Source organism: Hipposideros armiger, unplaced genomic scaffold, assembly GCF_001890085.2.
Source record: "Hipposideros armiger isolate ML-2016 unplaced genomic scaffold, ASM189008v1 scaffold_5, whole genome shotgun sequence".
Classification (NCBI taxonomy): Eukaryota; Metazoa; Chordata; class Mammalia; order Chiroptera; family Hipposideridae; genus Hipposideros; species Hipposideros armiger.
The window spans coordinates 7,960,355-7,982,937 of record NW_017731355.1 but is presented as its reverse complement, the minus strand read 5'-3'; the positions used below and the strand labels follow the sequence as shown (position 1 = coordinate 7,982,937).

The following is a 22,583-nucleotide window of genomic DNA, read 5'->3' as shown; positions in this document are numbered from 1 at the left end:
TAAATTTCATGTTCTCAGAGAAGCCTTCCTTAACCACCCTAGCTAAGATGAGCTCTCCAATGTCCTATGTCCTTCATTATTCTCTAGCTCAGTACACGGTGGTATCACTTATCAAAACTTGTATTCATTTTGTTCATGGGAGGGGGAGGTGTCTTTCTTCACACTGAACTCTGAGAAGACAAGGACAATGTCGACTTCAATCACCATTATATTTCTAGCACCTAACTCAGTCACTGGTATGCAATAACTGATAAATGAATAATGATGCCTCATATTGAAAATTTTAAAGATCCTCCATTACTCTAAGAAAACATTAATCCCAACAAGGAAATTACTCTTTAACCATCAAGGAAAATGATGCAAGATTTATTAATTTAATTGTATGTTTAAAAATCCATTTTATCTTCTTCAGCTTCATAATTAAAACATGCTTCTATACTAAGTAGAAATGCAGTCAATTCCCCTAAACACGGGGAATCAAACATCTGACTTCCTCTTCTTTCTCCCATTCTCTAAAAAGGATGAATTCCTTTGCTCAGGACAATCCCTACTGTGCAAAATGATTATGTTCCACACATTCATTTGCAAGTCTTAGAAACCAGATTATCCACAGAGAAACATTATAAATAGGTTCCAAATAAGACTGTTATCCAATCTAAAATAATCCAAAGCGTATTACTAGTAATATTAAACTATACTGCTCATTAGGCACCTGCAGTGTGGGCTGGAGGGGGAGAAAGGGAATGTCGCTGGCAAACTGTGAGGGAAGACAAGGGCTTCCAGCCAAAGGAGGACAACTGGCTACTTCCCCAGGAATTAACCTGCATCTTTCCCGTCTCCCAGCTACAATTTGTTGTCTTAGGCCAAGGTTCCTTTCCTTTACTACGCTACTGACAACAGAAATCTTTTAGCTTTCCTCTCCAATTCCTGAAACAGATATTCTAATGTTTCTAATGAGAAACTATTGCCAATAATGTGTAAAGACAGGCCCTACAAGTAAAATTAATGCTTAAATGTTTTTTTTTTAAAGATTTTTATTGGGGAGTTGGGGAGTGGAAGAGTGTTGCAGAAGGGGAAGAGTGTTGAGGAATTGGGGAAGGGGAACAGTCAAGTTGTTGTCATTCAATCTTAGTTGTGGAGGGCGCAGCTAGCTCAGCTCCAAGTCCAGTCGCCATCTGGCCGCCTGAGGCCACTCAGCTCAAGGTGCCGTGTTCAATCTTAGTTGCGGGTGGGTGTAGCCCACCATCCCATGTGGGAGTCGAACCGGAAACCTTGTTGTTAGGAGTACATGCTCTCACCAGCTAAGCCATCCTGTCATCTGTTGGCAGCTCAGCGGCCACTCAGCTCGGGTGCAGCTCATTGGCCCATGTGGGATTGAACTGGTGACCCTGTTGCTCAGAGCTCGTGCTCTTAACCAACTGAGCTGCTCAGTCAGCCCCAGAAATGGCATTCTTAAACAACACTCCCTTAACCAAGTAAAGAGAGTAGCAGGTTTGGACCTGCTGAATTTAAGGACAAACAACTAATGCTAAGACTCATTCATATTTCCCAGTAAAATCCTGATGACTCTCCTAAACATTTTTTTTTAACATTTTATTGGGGAATTGGGGGAGGGGAATAGTATTGGGGAATCAGGGAAGGGGAACAGACAGGTAGACAAATTGCTGTTTTTGTTCTTCAGCCTGGTTGTGGAGGACTTCGCTTCATTGGCCCATGTTGGTATGACCATTGTGCTCTTCCCGGGTGAGGCAGATCGGTCGCCGGTCATTGGTCGGCCGCTCCCAGCAGCTCACACCGGCTGCCAGCCGCTCACGCTGGCTGCCAGCCACTCATGTAGCTCACAGCAGCTCACTGCAGCCCTGCTGCAGCCTATGCCGTCGCCGGCGACTCACAGCAGCCCAGCTCCAGGTAGAGCTGTTGTTCATCATCTTAGCTGTAGCGGGCCAGTGACAATGTGGGATCCGAACCGCAGCCCTGCTGCTCAGAGCTGGCGCTACCAAGCGAGCTCTTAACCAGCTGAGACACTTGGCCGGCCCTCCTACACATTTCTTATAGGAAATAGGTATTTATGAGTAAGACAGAAAATAGACTGGATATCAGGGAGGTAAAGAGATTATGAAATAAAGTAGAACTACCAGGTCTTGTCAGGGACCAATGAACAATGAGAAGTGAGATAAACATCACATGGGGGCTGTGTTTCCTTCCTTCCCTTCCTTAACTAAGTACCTACCTTCCCTACCTCAGAGCCAAGTGACCTGTATTGGCTAAGGGGACTATTGTGGGGAGATTTGAAGCAATCCTGAAGACAAAGGGCTGAAGCATAGTAAAATTCTGGTGAGAGTTTCAACAAACTTTTAAGGCTTCAGGGCTGACTAAAGCAGATGGATTGATCAACTATGCAAAGTATTTAGAAAATAAACTGATAAGTTGGCAAATTGATATTTCTTTGACATAGCTAGCTGACTGAAAATCAAGGAATTCACTCATCAAAAACAAATTCGTCTTTTGAAGCTACTTATAAACCCCAAGTAATAATGTGTACCAATTTCAATGCACTATTTGATACTACAAAATATACTAACTCAAAGTAGCTGAGAAACCTTATCAGGTCACATAAACCATGCATGCAATTACAGACAGCACACAAACAGAAGGTATGCCAATTATTCATTTCCAGAGGGTGGGTAACTTTCTATCCAATCCTGAAGGCTTACTACTTATTTGGTTCAACTTGGCTTAGTTCCTAGAAGACTGAACTCGGAGTCCATGCAATGTCAACATCTGACAAATTCTGAGAGTAACATCGGGGCTGAATTCATCAATTAGTATGTGACGTACAGAAGTGCTAACTGGATTTATCTTTTAAAGATGATCAAAGGCACTGCTATTCTATAGTTCAAAACAGTAACTTAGTAAGAATGTTTTATTGGCTTTGATATTTTAACTTTATTTTGGAAAGTACTAACAAATCCTAATACAGGACTAGAGTACAGACTATTGGAAAAAATATTTCTTATAATCCAAGAGGCTTATTATTGCTTATATCTTCTGTTATTGACTTATATGTACCTGATGAACTTCAAATTAGTAAAAATCTGATGTCTCTCCCTGTTTAAAATCTTTTATTGGCATTCACTGTTCTTATTATAACACGATCTTTGAAACCTGGTTTACAAAGCACTTTAAGTACTTGCTTATTTCTTAAGCCTGTCAAGCCACTGGTTCCCCATCATTAGACTTTTTCCAGCTCTTCAAACGGCCACCCTCCCTTGCTCCACCTCATGCTGGGACTTCTCATCTTCTCCCAGCTTCTTGTTCTTCCACCCCAGAGGATGCTTAACATCCTCTGTCATGCTTCTGGCTAATTCTTACTCCATCTTCAGCTTAAAACTCATTTCCTCAAAAAATCCTTACCTACATACTAAGTCAAGTACCTGGGTACATACTCCTATAACTACAGAGGGTGCCAAAAAAATGTCTACACATTTTTTTTATTAGTTTCAGGTGTACAAAACAATGTAATAGTTAAGACATTTATACCTCTCACAAAATAAACCCCCTCCCCCAATCTACTACCCCTCCAACTTCGTATATAGCTGTTACAGTTTCACTGACTCTATTCCTTACGCTGTACTCCACATCCTGTGACTACATATATAATACTAAATTACAGTTGACATTCATCATTACTTAGCTTCAGGTGTACAGTGCAGTGTTCAGGCACCTACACCGTCAATGAAGTGGTGTCCCTATAAGACAAGTGTCCATCTGACACCCTACAAAATCTTTGCAACATCATTGATTATATTCCCCAAACTGTCTTTTGTATCCCCGTGGCAATCTTGTGGTTACCGATTGTGCTTTCTTCTTCTTTATTTTGAAGGTTTTATTGGGGAATTGGGGAAGGGAACAGTGTTGGGGAATTGGGTAAGGGGAACACTGTGTTTTTCCAGGACCCATCAGCTCCAAGTCAAGTTGTCCTTCAATCTTAGTTGTGGAGGGCGCAGCTCAGCTCCAAGTCCAGTCGCTGCTTTCAATCTAGTTGGGGGCGGGGGGCATAGCACAGCCCACCATCCCATGGGGGAGTCGAACTAGCAACCTTGTTGTTAGAAGCATGTGCTCTCACCAGCTGAGACATCCGGCCACCTGTTGGCAGCTCAGCTTGGGCGCAGCTCACTGGCCCATGTGGGAATTGAACTGGCGACCCTGTTGCTCAGAGCTTGTGCTCTTAACCAATTGCGCCAACCAGCTGGCCCTGATTCTGTTTTCTAATCCCCTCACCTTCTCCCGCATACCCACCTCCCTTCCCATCTAGCAGCCCTTAGTTTTTTCTTTATGTCTCAGACTGTTTCTGATTAGTTTGCTCATTTATTCTATTCCTTAGATTCCACATATAAGTGAAATCATATGGTATTTGTCTTTCTCTGTCTGACTTATTTCATTAGCATAATGTTCTCTAGATCCATCCATATCGTTGCAAATGGTAAGATTTCAATCAATAATAATGTAATAACTGTGTATGGTGTCAGGTGGGTACTAGATTTATTGGGGTGATCACTTCGTAAGTATATAAATGTCTAATCACTATATGGTCCACTTTGAACTAATAATATTGTATGTCAACTGTAATTGAAAAATAAAACAATTATTTAAAAAAAGTATACACATTTTAAGAAGGGAATAAAATGTATGACAATTATGTCTGTGGTAACCACTTTGAGCACCTCTTGTAATTAGAGAAGTCAAACATGACTTTTATTCATCTTTTGTTATCTGTATATATTGACTATTACAATTTTAATACAGTTTTTCCTTTCTTAAAATGTGTATACTTTTTTTGGCACCCTCTGTATTTCAATTATCATAACAATCATCACATTATAGAAATGAATTATGTAAAGACTGTTGTTGCCCCTAAGACTTCAAGTTCAGTGAGGCTAAGGAATGAGTTAATTTTGTTCATCTCTTGAAGTTTCTCCCATTCATAATACAGTGTGTTGTATTCGGTAGGTTCTCATTTGAAATATTAAATGGGTGAGTGGAGGAATAATAGAATATAATTTCCTAACTCTATCTTTCTTCTCTATAATTTTATCTGCTACTTTTCTAAGCCAGTCTCCAATACACCTGCAATTCTCAACCTGGAATGCCTTTCTTCCTAACTTGTCACCCTGACCGTCCTTCAGTTAAGGCCAGTCACCGATCATGCTTCTAAATCCCCATCTCTTCCTATGCCACTTATTTGGCACTTCACAACTAGACTGTCAAGTGAAAGCAATCTTCTGTTTTTATTTTGGTAGAAAGCTGCTCACATTTTAAGTGGGGGCTATGTCCCATTACCTAATGTAATGCTTGGCTCTCCATAAAAGTTTGCTTCTGCTACTACTGATAAGGTCAAGTTCATGTATCTTTTCTTCCCCCCACAGAAGCCACATTCTATATACCTTTAAAAACTATCAAAAATAATAGTTATGAGTATATAGAATTATCTTTTTTAGAGACTTTTTATGAATTTATTTGACAAACGGACAATTGCCAAAAAGCAAAATCTCAACAGATTGAGAAATGCTCCCTACAATTATCTTTATGCAGGAATGTTTACACATAAATGTCCCTTCTCACTCTAGAGCCCCTCTTTCCCAGTCTAAGTTCTTTAAGGCATTTATTCTCCCAAAGTCATAAGATATTTAATACAAAATATCTCAGAGTTCCATTACGATAATCAGTAACATAATAACTAGTATAACTAGTACTATGTGCCAAGAACTGGCACTATGTGCTTTATACATATAATACATAGTTATTTAATCCTCACAACAACCCTGTGAGGTAAGTATATTATTATCCCTAATTTTACTCACAAGGAAACTAAGTCACAGCAATATTAAATAACGTGGCACAAGGTTACAAAGCTTATAGATAGTGAGGCCAGTATTCAAACTCCAGCAGTCTGGCTTTAGGGAACATATTCAGAGATTTTGGAACCATTAAAAACAATTTATAAAATTTTGGTTAAATACTACATAAATACAATGAGAAATTAACTAGATAATCTACTTCAATCCACAAATCAAATTTATGTTTTAGGTTTACACAGTATTTGAAGGATAACTGAGGATAACATTTTATTGAACTATAACTATATCCCCTTGACTAATTGCCAGGGACTCTGTTACTCCTTTTAAACACTTCATATGTATTACCTAACTTAATCCTTAAAAAAAATGCTATGACAAGGTCTGTCATTATCCCCGTTTTACAGATGAGAAACCAGAGGCACAGACAGGTAGGTCAGACAGCCCGAGGTTGGACACCTAAGGAAAGTCAGGATTGTGACACAAGTAAGCTGCCCCACCCCCGTCTATAGAGGCTTCACAGCAAGGGCATTCTATCACAGCAACAGAAGTCATCAACTCCTTGCATAAAACATTTAAAATTGATACAGCAATTGTACCATTTTTCAAGTTATTTTTAATTTCAAAGGTTATGCAATTCTCAAATCTGAACCAGGAATTACATTAAGGAACATTAAACTGGGAGGCACTTATCCAATAGACATCTTTATCTATAATCAATAATGCTGGCACTTTATTGGTGTTTTATTCATAACCCTATGTGTTCCATTAAGAAAAAGATATCAAAAACCATTACGTGGATGCTTTGAAATTACTATTGATCTTTAAAATACCTGATGTGTTGTTTTAGTTGTAGCATAATATAAAAATAACCTAGTTAAATATCTGAGAAAAGATTGACTACAGATTCTAAGGCAGATAACACCTCCTTTGGGCTAGAGGTTATCAGCTCCGAACCTCCAAACTGTGGAAGGGTCGCCCAAGGACACACTGAAGCTGGCTGGTCCTTCTACAAGTAGATAGTAAATGATCTGGTCTGAAAACTGAATCACGAAAGAACAGCAAATACAAATGTAAGCCTCACATTGTAATCATTTACTGCTCTTCTTCTCTAATATACACTAATTCACTGAGAAGCAGAATTGAAATTGAGAAAATACGAGAAGATAAAATTTTCAAAGCATTTTACCTCTTAACTCTATGTGAGTCACTGTGAATAAATAATATTCTCAATAAAGGAAAGTAGACCAGGATTTGTATAATGGCCCTTTTATCCACAACAGTATTGTTTTAGAATGGTATCTTCTAATTTACAGAGTTATCATATTTGAAATAATAATTTTAAAGTACTCTAATACATTACAAAAGGAAGGGAACAAATTTAAATGAAGGCTTATTCTGTATTTATCTATACTGAACAGATAAGGAAACTGAGATTCTTAATATTGAACACCCAGCCTAAAGAAAATAATAAAATAAAAATCACACAGCTATTAAGTGGTATGGCCAGAATTGGAACCCAGACTTACTTAATTTTTCTACAGCATTAATCTCTGAACCTTTTCTTTGATAATTCAAATATGCTTCACTACAGATCCATTTTTATGACTGAAGTTCTAAAAAAATCTAAGTTTTCTAGTAGATTAATGACAAGTCAGTTTTCACTGGACTATTTTATACCTCTGATTCTACTAAATTAAAATTGTAATCACATTATTATAATTGATATAATTATTTTCTTTCCCATACATAATCACTACCATACCTTATACAGGCCTTTTAATATATAAAAGCAAACTATACAACCTATAGGACAAAATCTTTGCCACCTTGATTAAGCAGATTTCTTATACATGACAATTTATTTTAAAAAGCTCAACCTAGAAAAGAAATTGATAAAATGGACTTCATCAAAATTAAGAACTCTGCTCTTTGAAATATACTGTGTTAAGAAAATGAAAAGACAAGCTAGACTGGGAGGAAATATTGCAAAATACGTTATCTGATAAAGGAACTGTATCTAATATCTATAAGGAACTCAGTAAGAAAAACACAATTTTAAAAAAGGCTTTAAAAGATATATGAAGACACTTCACTAAGATATACAGATGGCATATAAGCACGTGAAAAACTCCCAACATCATTAATCATTAGGGAAATGTGGACTAAAATCATAATGAGATGCCACTACATACTTACTAGACTGGCTAAAATTAAAAAAAAAATAAAAACAAAAGCACCTAACACCACCAACTACTGCAGGAAGACTCAGAGCACAACTGGAATTCTCATATAACTTTTTTTTTTTTTTGTAGTTCTCATACAGTGCTGATAAGCATACAAAATGATGTGGCTACTTTGGAAAACACTAGCAGTTTCTTATAAATTTAAGTATATACTTAGGATAAGGATACTACCGAGCAATCCCATTCCTAGATAGTTATTCAAGAGAAATGAAAATACATGTTCATGGCAATGTTTATAGCAGCCCTATCCATAATCTCCAAAAATTGGAAACAACACATATGCCCTTCAATGAGTGAATGGATAAACTATGCTACATACCCATATAATGGACTACTACTCAGCAATAAAAAAACTGACACACACACAAATGAATCTAAAATTATGCTAAAAAATTTTTAAATAAAATAAACTGTATTATGCTAAGTGAAAGAAACCAGCCTCAAAGCTACATATTGTATGGTTCCATTTAGAGAGCATTCTAGAAAAGGCAAACTATCAGTGGTTTTCAGGAGCTGGTGTTGGAGGGATGGGCTGATTATAAAGAAACAAGGAAACTTTTTGGAGTGATGGGTAAGTTCGAAATCTTGACTATGGTAGTTTTACATGACTGTATGCATTGGTCAAAACTCAGTATATTATACTAAGAAGGATGAATTTTACTATATGTAAATTATGCCTCAGTGAGCTTGACATTATGAAAAAAATTAACAAGAAAAAAATGCAATAATTATGCAAATATGTTAGAAATGGATTATAATGCATAGGAATTTGTAACCACAAATCCAAGTGTAAAATGCGACATCTCAATAAAAAACAATACTTTAAAATATTCTTTTACAAATACATATCTGTTTGCCTCACACTGCTCAGATATATCCCATTTTGTAACATACCACAGCACCGGCATTATCACTTTGATTTCAGTAAAATAATTTAAATAATAATACTGCACGCCATTTGTTTTTTTTCTGAAACAATTGTCATTAGTTTCTAAATGCGCCCAATGTTTTCAAATGCCAAGAAACAATTTTACATCATTTTTGTTTTAACTGAATAAAACACATTGTTTTTATATAAAATGTATTCAATAAAGACTTTACTACTGAAGCCTTCATGGTTATACATTCTTCAAATCTCCAAAATACCATCATCCACTTACTGGTCCATTCCATTTCAGAAATCTATGAAAACAGTAGTTAAATAGCTCTTTGCTACATTACAGAGGCAGGTGTGTGTTTGGAAGTGAGAGGAAGGGTGGAATGATAGCTATTTTTCAGGTTTAGGGCATAAGAACACAAAGCAGTCCCAAACTGAGCTCCTTCTGAGTACCATTCACCACCATTAAAGCTGGAACCTATTAACATTGAATAGTCTAGATTACATTTTAACTCCCTTTCCTTTTTTTTTCAGTTCAGTATACTCAGAGACTTTCAATGCTAGAGCAAATAGCCACTCACATTTGTATAGCACTAATAATTTATATAATGCCCTTCCACATGTATTATTTTTTAATTCTCACCAAAACCTGGGAGAACGTTTGTTGTTTTTTTTTCTAAATTTCCATTTTACAGATGTCAAAACCCACTCAGAAGGTTGGGTTAGTTGTCCAAAGAGCACACCAGTAACTGGCAGGGCCAGAATACTGTTTCTTACTATTCTGTGTAATCCATTAGCTTCCATTATAGTCTAAAGGCAGCCAACATGGGAAATCTATCGATACCCAATGACATCTAAAAATATTATCAATGTCTACAATAATAGTAAGCTAAGAAAAAAAACTGAACTTCAAAAACAAAGTATATGAGAAAGAACCTATAAAAAAAATTCTGATGTCAAATTTGCACTAACAAAGAATCTTATTTAAAAAAGGTAAAACAATGTCTTGAAAACATAGGCTAAGGAACTATTCTATAGGGTGATTATGAAGTCTGGAAACAGGTACTATTTATTACATGTATCTTAATGTAATTTATTATATATTCTCCTGTGGTTACAGACTTGGTAGCCATTCTGTATATTAAAGGGGACTATGAGGCCAACTTAGTGACAACTCAACGTGGAATAAGACCCTGAATGGAAAAAACAAAGGCCATTACTAGAACTGGCAAATTTGAGTATCGATTAGTAATAGACAACTGTATTGAATCAATGTTAAATTTCCTGAATTTGATAACTGTACTATAAAATGTTAAGAGAAAGTCCTTATTCTTAGGTGATACGTATTTTAAGTACCTAGGTATGAAGGGCTGTGAGGTCTGCAACTTAAATGGTTCAAAAAGTGTGTGTGTGTGTGTGTGTGTGTGTGTGTGTGTGTGTGTGTGTGTACAAGGAAAAATCAAATGGTAAAAAAGTAACTGGTGATCTACAGGAAAATTGCACAATGTTAATTGTTACTATTCATTTTTAAATTTTTTTTGAAGATTTTATTGGGGAATTGGGGAAGGGGAACAGTGTTGAGAAATTAGGGAAGGGGAACAGCCAAGTTGTTGTCCTTCAATTTTAGTTGTGGAGGGCACAGCTAGCTCAGCTCCAAGTCCAGCCACCATCGGGCCACCTGTCAGCAGCTCGCAGCCCCTCAGCTCAAGGTGCTGTGTTCAATTTTAGTTGCAGGTGGGCGTAGCCCACCATCCCATGTGGGAGTCGAACTGGAAACCTTGTTGCTAAGATCTAACGCTCTAACCACTGAGCCATCCTGCCAACAGCTCAGCTCCGGTGCACGCTCACTGGCCCATGTAGGAATCGAACTGGTTACCCTTTTGCTCAGAGCTTGCACTCTTAACAACTGAGCCACTCAGCCGGCCAATTGTTACTATTCTTGAACTTAGAAGTTTGAAGTTTCAAAAAAAAAAAAAAAGATAAAAAAATGAAACTTTAAACTCTCTTTCAATTTGTTTCAATAGCTGTTAGATATTTCCAACAAGGTCTTCTGTAAGAAATTGAATAAACAAACAGATACATTGTTTTTAGTGCCTCTATAAATAACTTAACTCTAGTTGTAATGAAGTGTAAGACATAGCAGCAAACACATAATATAGCCAAGGAATAGCTCCTTCATTAGGTGCTATGAGAATTTCAGTAAAATTCACATACTGTTCTTTATTTTTAAGGAGCTTAAAATTTACTAAGAAACAGATAAAATTCAATGTCTAGTTGCTATGGATCATTAACAGTGCTCTTAACACTGAGCAAACTTGCTATCAAATAGTATGTATTTAACTAAAATTCAATTCTCTTTAATTGTATGATTTCACCATTCAATGTTTCTCTCACCCCACTCCAAAATTTAAAAAAATGTCTTAATATCTGCATATATTTCACGACGAATGCAGTGAGGCTACATCATGGAATCATTTTATTTCCACGAATTCACCCCTATGCCCTCAATGGAAAAAACTGAAGATTCCAATAGCACAGACACCATTTCACTTCATAATCAGGCCTTCCTCAAGGGCACCAAGCACAAGTGAGAGAAGGGAGCTGTCCAGTTACCTATGCCTCTCTCCTTGCATGCATCTTGCCAAGCTCTAATCCCAGTATGTAACGTGTGTTTGTGTAACAAAGCCCCTAATGCAAACCGATTTCTTCATCTGGTGCTTAACTAAAGAAATTTATTTTTGCAGTTTCTGAAGGAAAAACTAGCTATTTTGCACTTCTGTGAGATGGAATGTGTATACTATACTTTGTGATCACTTTAAGGGATTTTTAAGGGTAATTTAAACTAAACTCTTTTTATTTGGGTCATGTGTGCTAACACACAACCTAACTCTATTCTAACATGCAACTCCAACATAAATATATTCTATTTCATTATTATGGCAAGAATATAACACACTTGAAAGCAAGGACGACTTCTTTCTGAAGGCAACATTCAGAAACATATTCCTCAAATTTTCTAAGTCAGCTCCATACATTTCTTATTATTCCTGAGTCCCCCAACTTACATTTTTTCCCTCTGGATTATTATTTAACCTGATCTAAGCCAACTTCTACATTCTTCCTACTCATAATCAGAGCTAGAAGAAACTTAGTAATCACATACTCTATTTTTTCCTCCAAGCTCCAAGTTGGCAGGAGAGTTACATTCAGTGAGTTCCATGTTACAACCAATTCCTCCCTCTTCAACTAAAATGAATTTTTACAGAAAAGTAAAAATTTAATTGTACACAGAAGTTTAAAAACAACAATTTTTATAAAGTGATACTAAAATGCAGTGAAACAAAGCATCTCTTTGGTATTTAGAATCCTCAACCCTGACTAGGCTCTAAATCCTATGGAGAACAGTTTTAATGCTTCTCAGGGGTCTCCAGAGGACATCAGGGAATCCCATAAAACCCGGCCTCTTCTTACAAATTTTGTGATGCAACCAACTACTTTACAATTCTACTTTCTCATATCTTATTTTAATAATCCTTATCCCTGATGTTCTATATTTTAACCCTTTCCTTTAAAATAAAAAACACTATATGTACAGGTTTGAAAATCATCTTTAACAAAAAGTGCAATAAATTTTAAAAATTCTATTGAAAGCTTTTAATCTCTATTTCTAAAAATAATTTTTCATTTTCAGAATGAGGTATAAACATTGGGGGGGATCAATGTTGAGATTATTTGTCTCTATCAGCCTAGACTAAGTCACAGATGCAAAAAGTTTGTCACATCTCGATATAATTCCCTAAAGCTCACTTCTTCATGGCGTGCACTGTTTTCTTTTAAAAGGTTAGTGTAGAATGATAAATATGTTTTATACTAAGATTTAAAAGGGACCTTTCAGATCTTTCAATTAAAGTCATGTACCTAAGTACCATGGTTTAACAACCTTAACTAAAGTACGAAAGTTCTTTATAAAATTCTAACTAAAGATGTTGCTGACACATACTAAGGAAACATTATTTACTTTTTTAGCTTGCTTAATTAAACTGCCTAAAAGTCTGGGTGAACACTGCACCTTCACAATAAGGCTGACCTTAAAGGGCCAATCCATAGTGTCATAACCATTTTTTGACCATAGGCTTCTTTGAGAATGTGATGAAAGCTAAAAAGCCTCTTCCCAGAAAATTCCACATATGCACAGACACACAAAATTTTAATAAAATGTTAAGGGGAGGAGTCATCATAGAATATTAATCCCAAGGAAACTGCTATCACTGACTATCACAGCCTTGCAACATAATGCTTTTGGTATTTGTACACACTCTGATGAGGACAAGAGGGTATCATACAGGTATCTGGAGTTTGAAGTTGTAGGTGAATATTGTGGTACCTTCTGTTCTGAGGTACCCTAAACTGTTACAAGGCTACAGTAGCCTGGTTCTGCTAATTGTCCATCCCGGCTCTGCAATCCCGTGACATGTGACCCTGTGACATCTCATCCCTACCATGATCTCCACCTCTTGTCATCTAGACTCTGCAAGTTGCTTTGATGTACTTCAGCTACTATTGACAAGTAGCCATTCAGTCTGCCCTTTAACACCTTCAGTGACACAACTGAAGCTTCAGAAGGCAGGTCATTCCAGTTTTAGGAAACTGAAGAATTAATTGTAAAGTTATTTTCTAATTTCACTATCCTGATTTGTAAGTTTTAAATGGTACCCTACTGAATTTGTAATAGAGGAGAACTCTATTTACTTGCCAATAGGTAACAAAATAGCTTACCATTCAAAGTATCTAATCCTAAAACCAGGAGCAAATAATCGGTTAGCTATCCTTTTATCAAACAGAAAACTCATAATTATGTTGAAAAGCACTTTCTATTTGGAAGTCAAAATATAAGAGGATCAGTACTAGCTCAGTTCAAGAAAGAAGCAAGGTTCACATGTACACAGCATTTCCTACCATGTTGGGCTTTTTTCCACTACATAAAAAAATTAAAAATGCTTCAACATTAAAAGATGAACACTATAGTCACTTACAATTAACATCAGCTCTCTCTGCAAATAGACTATTCTCTATATTTCTATTTATGCCTGTGAGTCTGTAATAAACAGTTCTAATCAATGCAATACAAATACAGAAGTCATTATTTATTCATTAAAGGCTGGCTTTCAAGAACTACAAGTTTGTCTCAGTCACCTTCAACAGCTCCTTTTTTCACAATATCTCTTGTTGAAACCAGTGTTATTAATAAGGTCCATTTAACATATATAAAGCAATCTGATATAAATGCTTGTTTCCTTTGAAAACAAAGGAAATAAAAAAATTATATTTGACATTTTCTTCTGTAAATAATCCCACAATAGTGCTGGACAAAAAAGGTTCACAAATATTTTGCAAACAGCAGTTGATTTATTCAAATCAGATAAGAAAAATGTTAACCACCAGTTAATTGGAAAAACAATATGCAAAATCTCATTTTCAAAGTGCTACCCAGGGGGGCTCTTTATCCTGGGCTATGTCTCAGAAAGCCAAACAATGCACAGTCCTGAGGAGGCGGCTACCTTGTAAGGAGCTTCTTTTTGGCCCTTCAATAATTAAACTTCCTGCAGGAATACAAAGACGGTCCACTTAAATGAATTCTGCCTTATTTTGCAAATTACATAGGGGCACTATTTCAGTAAGTTTATATGGTAGGTATACAACAATCCCTTGTTAAGAAATACATTTCCTGATAAATACCACTTTTCTACTTTTTCAGAGTGGCTTGAAGAAAGAATGCTGTGTTTAAAACAAACTAAAAAAAGGCCTAAAAAGACAATGCCAGACCTATCACTTTATCGGAACTGCATTACATTCAAAAGGCACTTTGAAGCTCAGGAAGACAGTCCTCCCAGCATTTTTCTTGTGATAAAATCATTTATTGGATCATTTCAGTAGATTCTTCCAGCTGAAAACCCATCACAAACTGTGTACTGAGAAATATGCCTATACATATGTTGTTGGATACCCTATTATTTAAAATTAAGCCAGTTTTAAATCAATCCAGTATATATTTGTACCCAAGTAAATACTGTCAATCTCGAATTGGTTTAACAATGTCTGCTTTTCAACACAAAACTCTTTCACTACCTTGTTATTAAAATAAAATCGAACGCCCGAAATAGCTTAAAGCACGGGCTATAGATAGTCAAACACTGCCCCACCCCTTGTAAGTGTGGATGACTGGAACATTATTTTAATACACTCCATCACGCAGTAATATAGCTATAGAACCTTCACATTGGCGCCAGAAGTTCCACATTTTCCCGGTACAGTTTATTCTTAGAGTTTGCATCATCCTCAGTACCAAATGTCACCAACATACAGGTAAACTTAAGATAAGTAATTGATAACGACATGCCCTCGTAATATCCCCCTCACAACATCCATTTGCGCACTTTTCTCATTTCTTCTAATGTGAAGTTGCTAAACGTAAAAGAATTAAGGACTTTTCGCCGGTAACTACGCAATTCATTAATTGAGGCGCTGGAATCACTACATTATAAAAATTTCAAAGAGTAACAAAACAAGATGCAAAGGGGAAAAGGTCTGTTTGCTTAAATATTGAAAGGTCATATTTTTTTAAAAAGTATTTGTGGGTGCCAACCAAGACTTCCAAAACTCACCCCTCCCCCCGCCGAAAGTCTTCCCCCTCCCCCAGTCCGGGAGCGTTCGTTACTTTGACGCGGCTGGGATGCTACTCACCGAGTTTTTCCACCAACTTGAGCATCACCCCTCCAATGTGGACCTCCCCGGTCACTCTTAGGGTGACATCGCGGTTCAGGTCCGTCACATGAACGCTTAGTTCCCACGTCCCATCCGCATAGCAGCCATCTGGCATCCTTATCCCGTCCAGAGCCATGGCTCCTTCCTGCAAGCACGGAGGAAATGGCTCTCGTAAGCGTCACTCCCCCAAAGGAAGGCAAATCCCACCGAATTCGCAGAGCCGGCCGCGGGGTGGGAGGTGGAGGACCCGCGGGTTTCCGCACGAACTCCGGAGAGCGGCGGCGGCGGGGCAGGGCTGCGGGCACACTGCGCCCTGCGCCTCTTCCCGGCGGCCGCCCTGCGCTCCCGCCCGCAGCGGCCCTCGGCGGCCACGGCGCCCCGCGCGGCTCCAGCCTAGCGGCCCGCGCCTAGCGGACCGTGGCGGGCTTCACCTGCCGGCCTGCGAGCCGCACCCCGACCCGGGGAGACGCCGCCCGCGGGCTCCACATTCCTCCTCCCCAGCCGCGCTCCCCCTCGGGTCCCAGCCCCTCACCGCGCGTTCCTCGCGCTCCCGGCCTGGGGCTCGCGCGGCGACAGGCGCGGCGGCGAGGGCTGGCGGGGCGGCGGCGTCCGGTCCCCCTCTCCACCCGGCGAAGCGCAGCCTCCCGGCCCGAGCCACTAATGGAGTCCCGTCGTCGAGGCCCCTTGCCACTCTCGCAGCGCTCCACCCCTCTCTCCCCGCCCCCTCAGCCCCAGGACCGCTGGGCTGGGCGCGCCTGCTCCCTTCTCCACCGCCCAGCCGAGCCGCCCCGAGCGGGGCCAGCCGCCTCGCCCCCTCCCCCACCGGCCGCCGCGCCCGCGCTCCGGGCTGGGGGCCGAGCGGACTCCCGGGCTGGGGACCAGGCGGCGCGCGGGGGCGGGAGCTGTGCGGGGGAGGCGGGGGGCGCCCGCGGCCGCAGCAATCTCAGCCCCGCGGAGCCGCTGCCCTTTTATGGAAATGAAGGACCCGGCGTAGGGATTGAATCCAACATCCGGGCTCTCCGCGGCGGGACCTGAGGAGGGGGAGCGAAGGGCTCGCGGGTGGGCGGCCAGGCGCTCCCTTCCGCGCTCGCGTCTCTGGCTGGACGGCCCCGCGGCCGTGCGTGTCTGCACCTCCAGTCGGAGCAGGGGGCTTGTCCGTGAGAAATGGCCACAGGAAATTCCCAGGGCAAGGTCGTTTTCAGGGACCAAAGTCCCTCCGCCCCCTCCCCACGCCTGGAGCGAGTCCAAAAGTCTGGGGGCGGTGAGAGGTGCCGCACTCCGGGAGCTGGAGAGAAGGGTTTGGGACGTAAAAACTTTAAAAAGTGAATGTCCGAGCCAGCTCCATGAACATCCCACAAAAGAATGAGAAAACCCAGAGGGAGGTGAGCCACAAAAATTGCTTTGCAGGCAATGTCCGGCACAACCAGTAACTCCTACTGGACTCCCAAGAGTTTGCATGCGCTCTTAACCCATTCGGAAGCTCCTACTAGAAGCGACTCGAATACGTCCGTCTCACGATGCTCTTGAGAAAAAAGAAGAAAAAGAAAAAATCAGTGCAGTGATTTTTTTTTTCTCAGAAACTTTCTCCAGCCTCTCCAGCTCTGCTTTCCACATATTTGTGTATTTTTATATGCAACTTAGATCTAAGTCTACTAAGGCTTTTAGATAGATATACATCCTCTACTCCACTCAGCCACACCTTGAAGGAATTTTAATAGCTCTTGACTGGTGCCAGCAGGTATAGGGAAGAACTAAAGAACCTTACCTGTTGAGACTGACTAGTGATGGAGTACATACTTCCACTTCCCCCCTTTACTGTTGCACTGTGGAGCGGGCTCTATTCAGAAACAACGAGCTAGGGAAGCTGCCTCGCTGGCAAATGCATGGCTCAAAATAATTTACGTCCGGTATAGACTCAGATAAGATATACCAGGTCCCATAAAAGACCCCAGTTTTAAGAGTCTCAAAGTCGTCTTGAGCTGTGTCAAACACTTCAAAGAGAAGAAACCCACTAGGCATCAATACAATTGGGAAAAAGAGACGTTAGAGGCCTCAAGAAAGGGGTGGGACCCGTACAGGAGTGAAAGGAAAGCGGCGAAATTTAGTCAGATGCCAGCGGTTTGGCACAAAAAATACGGAAAACCACTATAGTATTTTCAGCTAGTCATCATGGAGAAATTGATGCCCCGAGTCTGTAGTCTGTCCACTTTCCAATTATGTCTACCCATGGAAGTTCCAAGTAGTTCGCTGGGAAGCAATATGAATGTCCAGGCAGAAGAGGATGTTTATGTAAATTATGGCGTTGAAATTTATAGGAAAATGTAATAAAATAGGAAATTGCTTGTTATGGTACAAAACTACATGCCGCTGTAAAATCACAAGCTTATCTATTCTTAAATATTCAGAGAAAAAAGTCTGCAAGGAAACACCAAAATGTTAACAAGTTGTCTGTGTGTTGAGATTATAGGAGATTTTGTGTGTCTTTTATTGTTCTTCATTTTCTACAAACTCCAAAGCTTTGCATTCAGAGCCTTTCTATCACCAGCTTGCATTGCATTCAGCGTCTCAATTTCTCTGTGCAAACTATACATTCACAATGATGGACACGACAGATAGAGCAGCTCCCGGACTTCTGGCAGGGTTTTCAGGGGTTTCCTTGTGTTTTTTAATATCCCCAAATAACACATGAGTTCTTTGAGATCAGGGACTTCAAATTCTTTGCATTGCCCACAAATTGACAAGTAGCTTGGCACAAAGAAAATGGAAAACATGTTAGCACCAAATTAACACAAATGTCAAGGAAACAGTAGGTCTTTTCCATGGACAAATGTCATTATTGGGAAAATACTGGTTTTTAAATTTTTATGTGTTTATTTTCACACCTTATCCCCAAAAGATTTATGGCACTGTATACGGATGCATAAACTATGAGCTAGAATATATTATCAATGGTACAAAACAAGCTCATTGTTTTGTGGGAAACAATGGGGAAAAAAGCTCAAGGTGGGGGGATAGAGATTTAAAATGGAACCTGGAATGAGGCTAAAAACTGTACCTTCATGACCTTTGCAAGGGCTTCAATAAGCTCAGAATAACTATGGCTTCTCAAAACATGCCTTTATAGAACCATAAATATCCATGTCCTTTCTGACTATTCCCTTTCCTTCAGACAAATTAGTGGAAGACAACTGTCATGTCTCAGAAACTCTTTTAATATTCAGTTTCCACATTCCAGTTCTTTTGTCACTTTCTTGTGTGTTACTTTCTGAACCTCCCACTGCAATACCTGCTACACTGACTGCTGCCCATTTGTATGAATGTTCCTTACATTTAGTGATGGGGGCAGGGGGAGAGATTTAATATTGTGAATAACAGCCCCATTTCTTAACATTTGAAATAGTTTAATTAGAGCTTTATAGGAGACTTGACTAGCTTTAGAAAACCAGCAGTTTATGTTTGAGCAGTAGAAAGCACAGGAAGGCAGTGACCCTCTGTTAAGTACCATTGGAGGAATAATTAGATTAGGATGGGTGCAGCTGGTCCCTTCAGGCCTTCTGTTTGAGTATTTCAAGCTGTTGCTTGCTTTGAAGATTAAAGAGGAGTCAAACTCGAATCTCTGAAATCTTCTTTTTCTAGTTTATCAAATGAAACCTTCAAGTGCATTTCTTAAATGTTTACTTCCACCTAAAGTTTTTCCGTGTATTTAGATGTGGAATCTTATCTGAAATCTCCCACTAGAACCTCTAAGTCAGTGCAATACTTGTGGTACTTACATCATACTGAAAAGGAGCCGAGAACTCCAGTGTTTGGAAGAACAGCTCAAGCATCGAAAGCAGCAATATCCAAATAAGGTACCAAGCACTGGACTTAGATTTAGACCAAACGATACCTCGCAGATCTGCCATCAAAGGCAGCCCTCGGGCTTGGTAATCTGCAGGTTGACTTTTTCTCGGAGCCTAAACTGTGCTTTATATTTCTAAAAGGTTAATACACAATATAACCCACTGAGTTTGAAAAAAAAAGAAGGGTTGGGGGATAGGAGAAAATAAGAGGTTTGTGTGAGTGTGAATGTGTAAGGGTGGTTAAAAATGCTCTTAAAAAATGCCACACAAGGCCAGCAAGATGAAATGTAATGAATGATTCCTGTCAAATACCAGGTGAGCAGAATTCTCTCTTTGTCTCAGAGACTGCCAAAATTGGAACATAATGGTAAAGCTACTAAAAAGGTAGAAATTCAGAGGCATGGGGTGTGAGCTCAGAATGGGAGGGAAGGTTGTAGAGGCCACGTTTTTGGATAGAAGTGAGCAGTCACTGCAAACTGCAAGAAAAGGACTGGCAAACTGAGAAACAAGGAAGACTTGTTAGGAGTGGAGCTGTTTCAACACAGACCTAAAGAAGGGCTCTGAGATACAATGAAGTCTCTACTTCAAGGGAAAAGAAACTCACTGTCTAGGTTATAGAAAGTGTTTTGTAGAAAATCATGCCAGGGGATACTTAAAAAAAATTTTTTTTCCTTTGATTTAATTTGAATATCATGTCATTTTGTGAAATGTTCTGCCCCTAACAAAAATATGAAATGTTCACACGTACACTCACACAAACAAGGTAGCTAGTTGTTGTGCTTATCACAATGCAGGCAGGGCACTGAGACAGACATGTAGATGTGTAACAGGTCACAAGCTCTTAAGGAACATCTATCTAATGCAGGAGCTTATATTTAAAACATCAGAAAGGATAGCCACGTGCAAAGAGAATGAAAACAGAACCCTACTTTACACCATAAATAAAAATTAACTCAAAATGGATCACAGACCTAAATGTAAGATCTGTAAAATTCTTACCAGGAAAACAGGAGTAAACCTTTTTGACCTTGGATTAGGCAATGGCTTCTTAGATATGGCATCAAAGCAAAAGTGACAAAAGAAAAACTAAATTAGATTTTATCAAAATTAAAAATGCCTATGTTTCAAAGGACAACACCAAAAATGTGAAAAAGCAATGCACAGAATGGGAAAAAGTATTTGAAAATCATATATCTTTTAAGGGACTTATATCTAGAATATATAAAGAGCTATTACATCTCAACAGTAAGACAAATAACCTAATTAAAATGGGCAACTGATCTGAATAGACAGTTCCCCAAAGAAGATATATAAATGGCCAATAAGCCCATAATAAAATGCTTAACATCATTAGGCCTTAGGGAAATGCAAATCAAAATCATAATGAGATAACACTTCACACCCACTAAATGATATGATATAAAAGATGACAAAGCACATTTTGGCTAGGATGTGGAGAAATTGCAAGTTCGTACACTATTTGTGGGAATGCAAAATGATCAGCTGTTTTGGAAAGCAATGTAGCAGTTCCTCAGCACATTAAACATTGAGTTACCATATAACCGAGCAATTCTACTCCTAGGTATATATCCCCAAGAAAACTGAAAACATATGTCCACACAAATTCTTGTATATGAATGTTAATAATAGCCAAAACATGGAAACAACCCAAATGTCTTTCACGTGATGAATGAAAGACATTTGGGTTGTTTCCATCTTTGGGTTATTATTAATATTAGTACAAGTATTTCAAAAATGACTCATAAAATTGAAAGGGAGAAAAACTATTACTGTAAAGACTAAATTGAAAAGAACAGACCCACTTTGAGGACTGTGATAACCTAACCTCTGAAAGGGGGTCATCAGTGAAGTCATGGGATGTTTTATGAAGATGAATTGAGGTGGATCTGAAGGAGTAGACGGAGTTAGGCCCGTGGATCACAGTAGTGTGGGAAATCAGGAGGCTGAAGTGAGCATGGCACGCACACCAGCCAGGGGCAAGAAAGGAAGACATGCCAGGAGATGCTCTGGGGACGAGGGAGCGTAGAGCGAGGCCAGGCTAAGGCCAGAAGTTTAGACTCAGAGATAGAAAATGGGAGCCATTAAAAAGTTGGTGCCTGGTAGTAACATCATGAAAGCAATAATCAAATAAGATGAATCTGGCAAAAATATGCATGATGGATTAGAAGAGCTAGGGACTGGAATCCAGAAGGTTGTTTTAGAATCTGTTCATAACTTACATGTAAGAAAAAACCTTTGACTATTAAAGTAAGCAATAGTGGGTGGGGGGTAGCGGGCATTTCACAATAATTATTATCAGAAGCTCTTGAGTATTTTTGATGTTGTAAGTGCCGTGCAGGGCACTTTAAATGTTTCTCACAACAACCCTGAATTTTTGTTATTATCCTTATTTAATGTGAGTTACCTGACGGTCAGATTGGTTGCCTGGTTATATAACTTGTCCTAAACCACACAGCTGGTATATGGAAGAAATGGGAATTAAAACCTAGGTCAGAAAGAAGTCATAAATGCTGCAAAGTTTTTACAGTTGGGTGACCAAGAAGAACAGGAGAGTTACTGAACTGGGAAATGGAAGTTGGGAGGAGCTGATCTCAGGGAGCAAGGGAAAGATGAGGTGTTTTAAAAAAGAAATATTGAGCTTGGGGTGAAAGCCACATATCCCAGTGGAAACATTTGGAGGGCAGTTAGGTAAATAAGCCCAGCAATATTGTGAGGGGATCAGATCACACGGAGAAATCATTAGCATAGAGGTGAGCCTTAATGGCTGATTTCACCCTCCAAAGAGACTGACCTTTGGGTAACTGCTCCCCAAAGGCAGAAGCAGGAAGAAGAGTCATCTAAGGCAACAGAAAAGAAAGGATCAGAGGTGGGAAAAGAATAAGGTTAGTCCAGTGTCAGTCAAGGGGGAAGAGGGGCAGAGAGAGATGGGGGTGGGGGGGGAGAGAGAGAGAGAGAGAGAGAGAGAGAGAGGGAGAGGAGA

At 39.4% G+C, this 22,583-nt stretch overlaps 1 protein-coding gene across 1 annotated transcript in view; it reads right to left on the bottom strand.

Annotated features, from left to right (window-relative positions):
* FERMT2 (FERM domain containing kindlin 2) overlaps positions 1–16,379 on the bottom strand; it is a 77,038-nt gene extending 60,659 nt beyond the window's left edge. Inside the window, exons 1-2 of the mRNA XM_019646124.1 lie at positions 16,273–16,379; positions 15,720–15,885 (exon numbers count right to left, since the gene is read on the bottom strand). Of these exons, the coding sequence (XP_019501669.1) occupies positions 15,720–15,876 (157 nt within the window). The 5' untranslated portion in view covers positions 15,877–15,885; positions 16,273–16,379. The remainder of the gene's footprint in view (positions 1–15,719; positions 15,886–16,272) is intronic.
* Between the last annotated feature and the right edge of the window lie 6,204 nt (positions 16,380–22,583).